The sequence below is a fragment of the Rhea americana genome, unplaced genomic scaffold (genome assembly GCF_003343005.1).
Source record: "Rhea americana isolate MKP2758 unplaced genomic scaffold, rheAme1 scaffold_36, whole genome shotgun sequence".
Taxonomy (NCBI): Eukaryota; Metazoa; Chordata; class Aves; order Rheiformes; family Rheidae; genus Rhea; species Rhea americana.
This window is the reverse complement of record NW_028186490.1, coordinates 19,847-30,564: the sequence shown is the minus strand read 5'-3', so window position 1 is coordinate 30,564 and position 10,718 is coordinate 19,847. Positions and strand designations below refer to the sequence as shown.

Genomic DNA, 10,718 nt, shown 5'->3' with positions numbered 1-10,718 from the left:
GGCTGCTGCGCCCCGCGCAAGATGGAGGCCGCGGGCGTCGCCCGGCAGCGCGGGGCTCCGCCCGCCCGGCCCCACGGTCCCCTGGCTCCCAGACCCCCACGGCACCAGGCCCCACGGCGCCAGGCCCCCAGACCCCCACGGCGCCAGGCCCCCACGGTGCCAGGACCCCACAGCCCCACGGCGCCAGACCCCCACGGCGCCAGGCCCCCACGGCGCCATGGCCCCAGGCCCGCGGCGCCCAGCGCGGGGAGCGCCCCAGTGGGCAGCACTGGGCCTGGCCGGGGCACGGGGCCAGGCTCCGGGGCGCTGAGCCCCGCTCCAAGCCTTTCCCCCGCGCCCCGCCGGTGCCTTGCCGCATCTGCTCGCCGGGAGCCCCGCGCGCGGCCCCGGGCCCCACGGCGCAGTGGGGCAGAGCAGGCCGTGCCGGGAGGCCTGCGTGGGCTCCCGTGAAACGCAGCCCCGAGGCGCCGGGTGCTGCGCTGCTCCTCCGTGGCCCAGGTGGCCCCTGCTTCCTGGCCCAGTGGGGGTTTTAGCAAATCTGCGTGGTGCCCGGAGCTGCCTCCGTGGCCAGGAGGCCTCGCTCCGCTCGCCCGTTGGAGCCAGGGCAGGCTGGCACGGCGGCAGGAGCGTCACGCCTTCCCGTGTGCGGGACGTGACCCTGGGCACGGGCACCACGCGCCGTCAGAGCTGTCCTCAGTGCGCGAGCTGGCCTCATCCTGCCTCCTTTTTGCTTCACGCGCCAGCTGCAGTGAGAGCAGCAGCGGGGCCACTGGGCCCTCGTGTTCACCGACACGTCAGGGTGGGGGCAGCAGGAGAGCTGGTGGTGAGACCTCGGAGACTTGGTGAGCTCCAGCCTAGGGCTGGCAGCCAGAGACGCTAGACAGCGGTGCCCTGGGACCAGGGCGTACCTGAACCCGCTAGGGAGCCACATCTGTACTGGGTCACATCAGGCCTCCCCCAGTGACGTTCAGCAGAGGGTCCCAAAACACTGGCAGGTCCGATCCTCCCTCCTGGGGCAGTCCCCTGGCTGGCGAGGCTCCGAGGCTTTCCATCACCGTCAGGCAGTAGTCTCCACGGCACCGAGCAGGCGTGCATCCTGCAGCGGGGCTGCAGTGACGCTGCCCGCCGTGCACGCGCCCCAGGAGCAGCTGGGTCTGCCCCAGTATGGCCAGGGGCAGGCAGCGCTGCCGGCCCCGTGCCAGCTGCATGGGCTTCAGCACAGCGGCCGGAGTCGGACTGGGCTGTGAGAACTGAGGAGCTCCAAAGAGCCAAGAGTGGCCAGAGACTTGGGTCTGGCAGAGATGGGCTTAGGGCCTCGATCTTTGATGCCCATCCCATACTTTCCCCTGCTGCCTGTCCCTTCTCTGGGGCCAGGACAGAAGGGGAGATCTGTAGCTAGAGCTGCTCGGTCAGGTATGGGCAGGACATAGACACTCTGGCCAGCTGCTCCTGAAGAACCAGCAGGCTGGGCATCGTTGGAGAAAGCAGGAGAATCAATGTTTAATCTATTTAGGCTTGACTGAGCAGGAGATGTGGCCAGCAAAGAAGGGGAAATTTTCCACTGTGTCGTAATCGCTTGGCATCACCATCACTGAACAACACTTGCGAGGGAGGGGGCCTGGGCACTGGGCTGCGCACATCAGGCGTGTTGGGCCAGGATGAGCAGGCTGCTCCCGAGGCCCACGGGCCCCGGGGAGAGCCATGGGAGACAGAGGTGCAAGGCCGGGTATCGCTCCTGGGGAGAAACCATGGCTGAGGAGCGCAGGCGAAAGAGTATCTCGGGGGATTAGACCGAGCAAGCGTTCCTGTGATTATAGCTCAGAGGTGGGAGACGGGGCTTTCTTCCCACGTCTGCTAATCACTTACCCAGCACTCTGAGCATTTGATCTCTGCGGTTGTGCCTCCAAGCGGTAAAGTGGGGGCCGATCCCACCCTCCTCCCCCAGGGGATCTGACTGCATTGTGAGGTTTAATTCATTAACTCGGTGAAATGCTCCAGGCTCCTTGGCTGGAAGGTAGCACAAATTTGGCTCACTCCTGCAAATGCTAGGCAGCGCTGGGGAGAAACAGGGTCTGGTTTGGCCCCACTGCATTGCTGAAGACCCACAGACAAAGGAGAAAGTTAAGCTGTAAGGGTAAGGAAGGTAGGGAAGATACAAGGCTCAGCAAACTGATCAATCGTGTAAAGGGCAAATCCACATCTGGAGTATAATGTACAACTAACAACAGTCAGTGAAATCTCGGGAGGTCGGGGCTAAAGAGAAGCTAACCAAAATATCACCAGCTTTAGTATGTCCAGCTTTGCCTCTCTCCTTGCTGGTCGGGCAGTTGTTTTCACTTTGGCACAGGAGTTAAAAACCAAGCCTGCAGTTGTGGGTGTCCTGCAGCACTGCATCATGCAGCTTCGTTGCTCTGTATGTCCCCAGCTCGCTCCCTCCCCTGCTGGAGAGCCCACCCAGGGACAGGCCTCACCCTTGAGCAGAGAGGTGGGCAGCCCTGCCTGCGGAGCACGCTGCTCCAGGGGAGGCTTCAGCGCTAGTGAAAATGGTTTCCAGGCCTGGTATTTGATCACCAGTAAGGCAATGCATCGCTGCATTGCACCAGGAGCAGCACCAGCCAAGGGCACAGCGAGAAAGGGGTCGTGAGGGGGATGTGGTGCTCCACTGGGAAATCACGGTGTTTTGATTTCTTCAGCATAAAACTGATTGTTTGCATGGATTATCTAGGTGCAGACAAAGTTCTTGTCTGACTCAAGCCACCACCCGCTCTCAGGCATCATGCTGCATTTGTCCTGGGACTCCCTGCACTTGGAGCCGACGGGAGCATGCAGGGTCCGCGTGGGTCACCCATCCTGACACCCTCCCAAGAGCCACGGGGAACAGCTGGCTTGGTGTCCCTCGCAGCCACGTTGTGCTCCCCTGCTGTCCCTGCGTGCCCACTCCCCAGGCCCCCGACTGTGAGTGCTCTAGGGCAGCGGCCACCAGCTGTGATGCCTGTGGTTTACCAGCCTGCGCCAGCTTCCTGGACAGGCGTGGGAAGAGTTGCCAGCACCCTCCTTCTGCACTGCTGGGGCTGCCCATGAGGCACCCCGGGGCTTTGGGAAGCTCCTCTGAGGCCTGCCAGCACATCGCCTCCCCTGCAGCCCTAGTGTGTGCTCCTGGAGCGCTAAAATTAGCTGGCCAGCTGTGCAGCACGCTCGCACAGGAGCCTCGGTCCCCAGGTACAGCCCGCAAGCCAGGCCTGTCAGGGAGGCGACATCCTATATGGGGTAACTGGGCTAGGGCAGGCTGCAGCAGGGAGGGGAGCAGGAGAGGCTTTCCCCACCTCTCTGCTGGCGGAGCCTGCGAGGAGACCAACGTACCAGGTAGCCTAAAGCCTGCGGCAGGGAGCAAGGGTCTCCTCCCGCTGTGCCCAGCAAAGGCTGCTGGGGAGCAGCAAAGTCCTCAGCCCTGTGCCCCCTTCACGCACTCTTCCTTGCTGCTCCCCTCCCCAGCACCGGCCAACAGCACCTTCCCCAACGCGCTGCCCTGTGCCCCCTGCTCTCCCTCGTGTGCCCTGGAGGGCACCAGTGCTCGGGGCGGAGGAGTGCGATGCAGGAGCTGCAGCCTCCCCCCCCATGCCATTCCTCTGAGGTGCCTTTTGCTCCCACTCCCCTGCACGGCTCTGGTACAGAGGCGGCAGAAAGGCATCTGTGCGAAGCACTGCAGCTGCGGAGGGAACAGTCCATTTTTAGCAGAGCAGCCTCCCCGCTGCCGGGTTCCCGGCAGAGCTGTGCGGGGATGCGCTTGCTCCTCATCTGGCGCAGCTCTGCAGCCTTCCCCTCGCCACCCCCCGCCCGGGAGCAATGCTGCCTTACACCACACACACGTTCTGGCCCCTCTTTAACAGAAAGCTTAGTTCTCCAGCACTCACTTGCTGCCCTGTCTCACACTGGTTGGGATCTGACAAGATAATTTGAACATTGCCTGTTTAAACTGCCAGTACTTTTGGGGGTGGAAATTTAACCCATGAGCTAGGTCCCAGAGAGAAGGCAACAACACAAGAGTGCCACAGCACCTGAAATGCATGAACCCAACTGTAGGACTCCAGGAGCTTCAAAAGTGGCACATTGAGGAGCCTGCATATTTTGGATGCTTTAGGGCTGAGCAGCACTGGAGGGTAGAGGTTCAGAGTCTTCATTTTGGGGGTTTCTATTCTACTTTGGGTGCCTAAAGCCTTTTCTGGAGCTCGGTTTAAAATTAGATAAGACTTTTTTTCTGAGTAACTCCTTTTACTGGAGAAGCGTGGGCTGAGAGGGAGGACAGCCCTATTGAGAGCTCTTGGTAACCCCTTAATGAAGGGGCAAGTGACACAGCTAGGAATAGGCCCACAAATGGCTGAAAACAGAGCCAGCTTTTCACCCTGCATTACGTTTTTTTTATCAATCCCCACTAGTGTTTCTGGCACCGTGTGGAAGCCTGTTTTTCACTTCATGAGTGTTTTCCAACTGTAGCACTTCACAAAGATGAATGATTTCTGCCCTGCAGGTCCCATGGGAACTAATACTATTCCCAGGGCCCAGAATGGAGAAATGAAGGCCCAGAAATAGCAAGCATCTGGCCCCAGGTGCACCCTCGATTAGACCCCAGTGCTGGGCCGGGAAGCCATTTCCTAGGCTTGCACGTTAGCCTCAAGGTCAGGCTGTCCCCATCGGCACCCGCGGGACTGCTGCCTTGCAGCAGCCAGAGCCCACGTTACAGCCAGCAAGCAATTTTTCTCTCACACACGCACTAGCTGAACCACTCTGCTCCTGCACTAGTTGTGACGGTCAGGAAAAGAAAAGGGCCACGACAGAGAAACGCAATCAGGTCAAGGCTCGACGTGCTCAGGGAGCGCCACCTCCATGACGAACACCACGGAGGGAGCGGAGCCCTGCCGGGCCACGCAGGCCCTCCCACGGCTGCTGCTCCAGTGCGCGCGAGCGGCGTGCGTGTGCATCAGTTTGGAGACGCGAGAAGCCGTTGTGTGTCAGCACCTCCACAGCCACGTCACAGCCAGGCCCCGCAGCAGAGCCGGGCACCTGCCAGCAGGGGCCAGGGCGACCGGGGGCCATGGTTCATGGGCAAGGCGGTGGAGCAGTGGGGAGGGGAAGGCTTCCTTCCCTGCTTCCTTCCCCGCGTGACTTCCCTGGGAAGGAGCCAGCTCACACTGTCATTATCAGCCCCTGCCAGTGGCCTGGTGCAGTCACCCACCGATGCACCAGCCCCTTTCCCTCCTCCGACCGGCCTCTTGGAGGTGCTCCTGGGCCAACCTCACTTGGTGGTTAACGCCATGCCCTGCTCTAGCCTGTTTGGAGGCACTTCACCAGCTCCTGTGAACATGGACACGCCTTCCCCTGCAAAGCTTGACGGCTCGAACTGGGTCACACAGCAAAGACAGGACCCCCCCCTCCCAAGACACAGAAGCATTGCTAATTCCCAGCTCCAGGGCGTTAACCATTGGCACACCCTTCCCATCTCTGTGCCTTGCCCACATCTCCAGAAATGTTTCCTCTGCCACTAGACATGGCTTTCTTCCCCGGGCCTGACCTTGGCTTCAGGGCCCAGTGGTCCAAGGCCCTCTCCAGGGAACCAGGAAGGACTAAGTACTGTGCTGCCAATGCCATAAAGCCTCTGGCTGCAGCTGGGCAAACAACCCCTAGAAAGCTGCCCCAGACATCCCCCTCTTCTCCGCTGTGTGGCCTGTGCAAGAGCAGCAACGGCATCCAGGACCCCAGCCTGATGTCCTCCTGGGGAAACAAGGCATCCTGGGTCCCCTCAGCAACGTATGAGGCTCTCAGCACTGTGTCCTTGCCTACTGGGACACGTGGGCGAGCTGTCTTCTCCCTAGCTGCACCAGTGGTGTCCAGGCTGCCTCAGCTGTAGCCCTCCTGGGAGGCTAGCATGCCCTTCCTGGCTTTGGGCACTTGGGGACTTTGCAAGCCCTTTGCAACACCTTGGCAGCAGTAACCACACCAGCTTTATCAAACCCTCCTAGATTGCTTACATCCACAAAATCAGCCTGGGCCAGCGCAGCCAGCTTTACTTGGTTATTCAGCACGCCATTTTCCTGCCTGTTGGACTCCCCTATGTACACATGAAGCTTTCACAAGGCGTGTGAAAGGCTTTCAAAACCTGGAGTTGCCTTGAGACCGTTTGATTGAGCAACAGTTGCCTGGGAGTGGCAATAGCTTTGTTCCACCTCAGAGAACAACAGATCTCCCACAGAAGCAAAGCCCAGCTCCAAGGAAAGCTTGGAGAGAACATCACTACTCCTGCCTCAGCTCCAACAGCTTAACACAAGCACAAGGATGGACACATTCATTGCATCGCATGCAGCCACCCATGTGACCCCACCCAAAACTCATCATTCCTGCTGCTCAGCTGACCACAGAAAGCAACTGGATTTACCTTGAGCAGCTCCTTGGGGAAATCATTGCCTCCGTTGAGCCCCTCCAAGTTGCCAATGAAATCCGAGCAGGACATTCTCTTCCCAATGTTCTGGGGGAGCCGAGGAAGAGAAATGCGGCAGGTTACTGTTGGGCCGGGGGGCTAATGCTGGCTGGAGAAGGTTCCCACAGCCCAGGAACAAGTTCCCCATTCTCTGGTAAAAGGTGAGTAGTCAGCCAGGTCTCCAGAAGGCCATTTGGAGGTGTGGGAAAGCCTCCTGCTTTGCTTAGACTCCAGGTATTTTTAAAACCTTCCTTTCTCAAAGTTCAGTACTACCTTCCCTCCATGTCAGCCAGTTTCTGATTCTCATTGCCACCCTCTCCCTGCCTGTTTTCATCTTGTATCCTCATCCTACCCCTAAATCTTCCAGCTTAAGGTGTCTCCTTCATAGCCCCATTCTCTTCTTCACCAGCTTCCTCTCTCATTTAGGCTTTCTCCTCTTTCTTCCGCAGACACTTCAGGGTTGATCAGCCCCTATGGGACCAGGGTGGACTGCATAACCCCTGTGCCTCCTGCTTACCCAGCTCTGTCCTTGGGAAGTCCTCACTCTTCCCTTGGGACCTGCAGTTTGGGACAGTGGTGATCGAAAGGGCAGGGGACAGACCAGGCTGACAGCAGTGGGAACTTACATGTCCATGAAGATCTGTGTTGAGCAGCATCAGGGCACAGGTCAGCGTGTGCGCTCCATCTGCAGCACAAGCATGGGACAGGTGATCAGAGACCCTGGGAATTGCCCTGCACTTTGGGCTCTATCCACTTGGGATGTCAGGTGTGATACAGGGGCTTTGGGTGAGCCCAAGATGCTCCTGAGCCCATTCCTCCCACCCTGGGCACACAGGGACACACAGCATTCAGCATGGTGCTCGCAGCACATAGACAGGTAGATAGGAGGCCATTGAATTAAAGCTGACCCCCAAACTGGGCAAACAAACCCTGCAGCCCCTTCAGCCAGGCAGTGATGCTGAACTAATATTGCACAGCTCCTAGCACGGGCAAAGTGGCAACAACACAGCCCTTTTCCAGCCAGACAGCCAAAAATTCACCTGCCCACAGAGCCAAACCAGGGCAGATTTCAGCATGTGAACACACAGAGGAGGGGTGCAAAGATGTAAAACATTCAGGTAAAATAGTACAATCTGGGTGCTTCCCTGGGCCCTGCTGAGTGCCAGGCACCGGGGTTTTCTCACCTGGCTGTTCCTTGAGGCATAGATCTGAGAGCTGCGTCTATGTGGTGAGGAGGGCTTTCTCTCGCCTCTGGAGCTAATCTGCTCAAGGTCAGAATTAAGGATGGTTTGAGCCCTAATTGTGCATCCTCAGACTGGAGCAGGTTTTAACAAAACTATCTAAAGTGCCTAAAGTAGTCTGAGGGAAATGATGGCATCACTGTAACAGGGGTTTTTGCCTAAGGCTCTTAGACTGCTCTCTAATTTCAGTTTGAGACCCTTCTCCAAGTTATGAGCACACTCTTGCATAGAAACATGCACACACACACGTGCACACACAGAGAGTTTCTTACCCTCAGAAGAGATGGCATTGGGATTACACTCATAATAACGTTGGGAAAAATGAGCCAGCACTCGCTCTCGCTCTTGTGTCTCTCCCATCAAGGCCAGCTCCTTTAGAAAGGACCTGAAGAAGCAGCAGTGTTGGTTGCAGGTACAGCCCTCTCTAACCCAGTCTGGGCAGCTGTGGAACTGCCCTTCCTGTCCCTTCCTGGAGATCCCATGTCTGATGTGTGAAGCCCTAATTTCTTATATCCTTCCCAGGCAGCAGCAGGACTTCCCTCCAAGCCCATGGTATCATACCCTGCCAGCACAGCAGGGCGTTAGGCACTAGCCACTACACTGGGAAACGAGGTCAGGTTGGCACTGAAGGCTCTGTGCTTAAAGACTGGCAACTCTGTCCTAGGTGAACTTGATCAGTGCTGAACTGCACTGGCCTGTGAGCTAAGACCAGGGATGCTCTCCCTCTGTTGTGTGGCTGGGAAGGCACCTAGGAAAATGAATCTCTCTATTTAAGAGGTAGAGGGGGGATCTCCAGGTGGGAGCAGTGGGGCCTGCCTCCTCCTGCAGATCTCAGCGTGGGTGAGGAGCTGCAGAAAGTATGATCTGCTGGGACCATCTCAGGTGGCCATGACACACGCACACATGCACACACACACAATTCTGACCTGAGAGCTTGGTCCAGACTCATCCCCGTGAATACGAAGAACTTCAGATATTCCCCTGCCACCATTTTGCTGAACTCATTGCTGAAAAAGAAAGGAAGGAGCGAGAGTGGGATCGACTAGACCATGGGGACAGCAATGTCCCCACAGGATAATGACAAGGAGAGGAGGGATGGAGTGGATTTCAGTAGGCTGGGCACCCCCCAGGAGAATGAAGGCAGTTCTGGGGGAAGTGCGCTGAGGACAAGCACACCACAAAGTTCTGCAAAACTCAGCGGAATCACCCACAGATCCAATGGAGCATTCAGTATGTAAGAAAAATTGGAGAAGACAGCCAGTCCCCTGTGCCCCTAACACCTTGCAGAAGGTGTCCCCACCAAGATGCAATCATGGTAGAGGGTACCAAAACCTTCATGTCTCTTGGGTATTAAGACCTATAGAGGGAACACCTGGTACAGGCAGGCTGTTGTGGGGAGAGGGCTTTGGGATCCCTCCAGCTATTTTCTGACAACCCTGTGCCCTACAGGGCAGCTGTGGGTGCACCAGTGGGGCAGGTGGGTGGAATGATAGCCTTGCAGAGCAGGCTGTTCCTTGTGAATACCCACACGTACTTCTTCCCCAAGTGACGGGCCACATCTGCTTTTTTAAAGCCATCTAAGTTGTAGAGTCGCTTGGCGAGGCGTTTGGCAGCCTCCAGGTCAGCTTTGTGCCCATTGGAAAGGGTGTCCGTGCTGCCCAGAGCAAGCTGCTCCATGCTGTCCATCTCTGAGTCTGAGTCAGAAACCAGCTGGCTCAGGGGGTGGTTGCTGCAATGGAAACACACTTCATGTTAGTCTGCCAACAGATCCTCTGCTCTTTCAGCTTCTCTAGAAATCCAGGCTCCTCACTCTGCTTTGGAGGCCAGCTACTCACTGCTGGGGTGCATTATGAACGAAGTGGTTAGAGATGATCAGAGGCTGGGTCTAGGCCTTAAGGGAAGGTTTGGGGATGTGGCTGGAAGAGAGAAGAGGTGACAGGACAGTTCCAGTGAATTATGACAGGACCAAGTGACCTAAAGCCATTTCCAAACTGGATGCAGACAGACTCATCCCGTGAGCCCTTCTCTGCAGCAGGGCTCTGGGCCAAGAGTGCTGACCATACTGAATTTCAGACATGTACTACCACTAACTCACTTCTTGCTAGTAGCCTCTTTCTCCCTTCCAGGCCTACATCCTACTGAGGAAATGCTTGGTGCTTACCCTCAAGCTTGGCTGAGGATGTCAAGCACTCTGCTCAGGGAAGGAGACAAATGTAGGACAAATACCCAGAGCAGAAGGCATGATGGCCATCAACATATATCTACTCTGGAGAATGGGTAACTCACCCAGTAAGTCTAAGCAGCTGCCCAGTCTAGAAAGGAAAAGCCTGCATGGGCCTAGACCTGAGCCCACCTATGGGGACAGATCATAGCCGTCATGGGGCTTCTCACTGTCATTAGCCAGAGCCTTTCTCTCCGAGCTTTCCAAAAGCTTTTCTCCAGGAGGCCCATCATGTTTGCCTTCTTACAAGTGCAGAGACCAAAGCAGCAGTGAGATGACCAGCGCTCAGATGACCAGTCTAAGGTCATCCAGCATGCTGAGAGCAGAGTCAGAAACTGAACCCACATCTCCTAAGCCTCAGGCTAGAGTCTGGCCCATAAACTATGTTTCCAGCCTCTAAAATGGAGGCAACAGACAGCTGCTGGTCCCTCAGGTAACCAGTGAAGCTGGAAGAGGAGAGACTTAGCTTCACAGCTTAGGCCTCCTCTCTGCTCTGCACCAAACCCCTGTCCTGTGATGGACTCCAAAGGCCTTAGAGGGATTGCCCCAAACTCCCCGACCCTGCAGCCATAACATGTCATGTGCAGGCTGAGACTCTGCCAAGCTCAGCTATAGCAGAAACCTCCCTCCTCATCCCAAACACTCACTGCTAGGCCCACTTCCAGCATCCTTGGTGCCGGAGGGCCAGGGCACACACTTCTGTAGTACCCACACCCCAACCCTTTTGGTCCTGGTCATGGAAACTGCTGGCACCAGCCACCGCCTCAACCCCTCTGTGCTGGCAAAT

General features: G+C 57.2%; 1 protein-coding gene across 1 annotated transcript in view; it reads right to left on the bottom strand.

The window, feature by feature from the left end:
- The window catches only part of PSD (pleckstrin and Sec7 domain containing), a gene marked incomplete at its 5' end in the record, with an annotated part of 39,735 nt that overhangs the window by 9,176 nt on the left and 19,841 nt on the right, over positions 1-10,718 (bottom strand). The window contains 5 exons of the mRNA XM_085312164.1: positions 6,428-6,517; positions 7,096-7,154; positions 7,983-8,095; positions 8,637-8,717; positions 9,239-9,439. Of these exons, the coding sequence (XP_085168290.1) occupies positions 6,428-6,517; positions 7,096-7,154; positions 7,983-8,095; positions 8,637-8,717; positions 9,239-9,439 (544 nt within the window). The remainder of the gene's footprint in view (positions 1-6,427; positions 6,518-7,095; positions 7,155-7,982; positions 8,096-8,636; positions 8,718-9,238; positions 9,440-10,718) is intronic.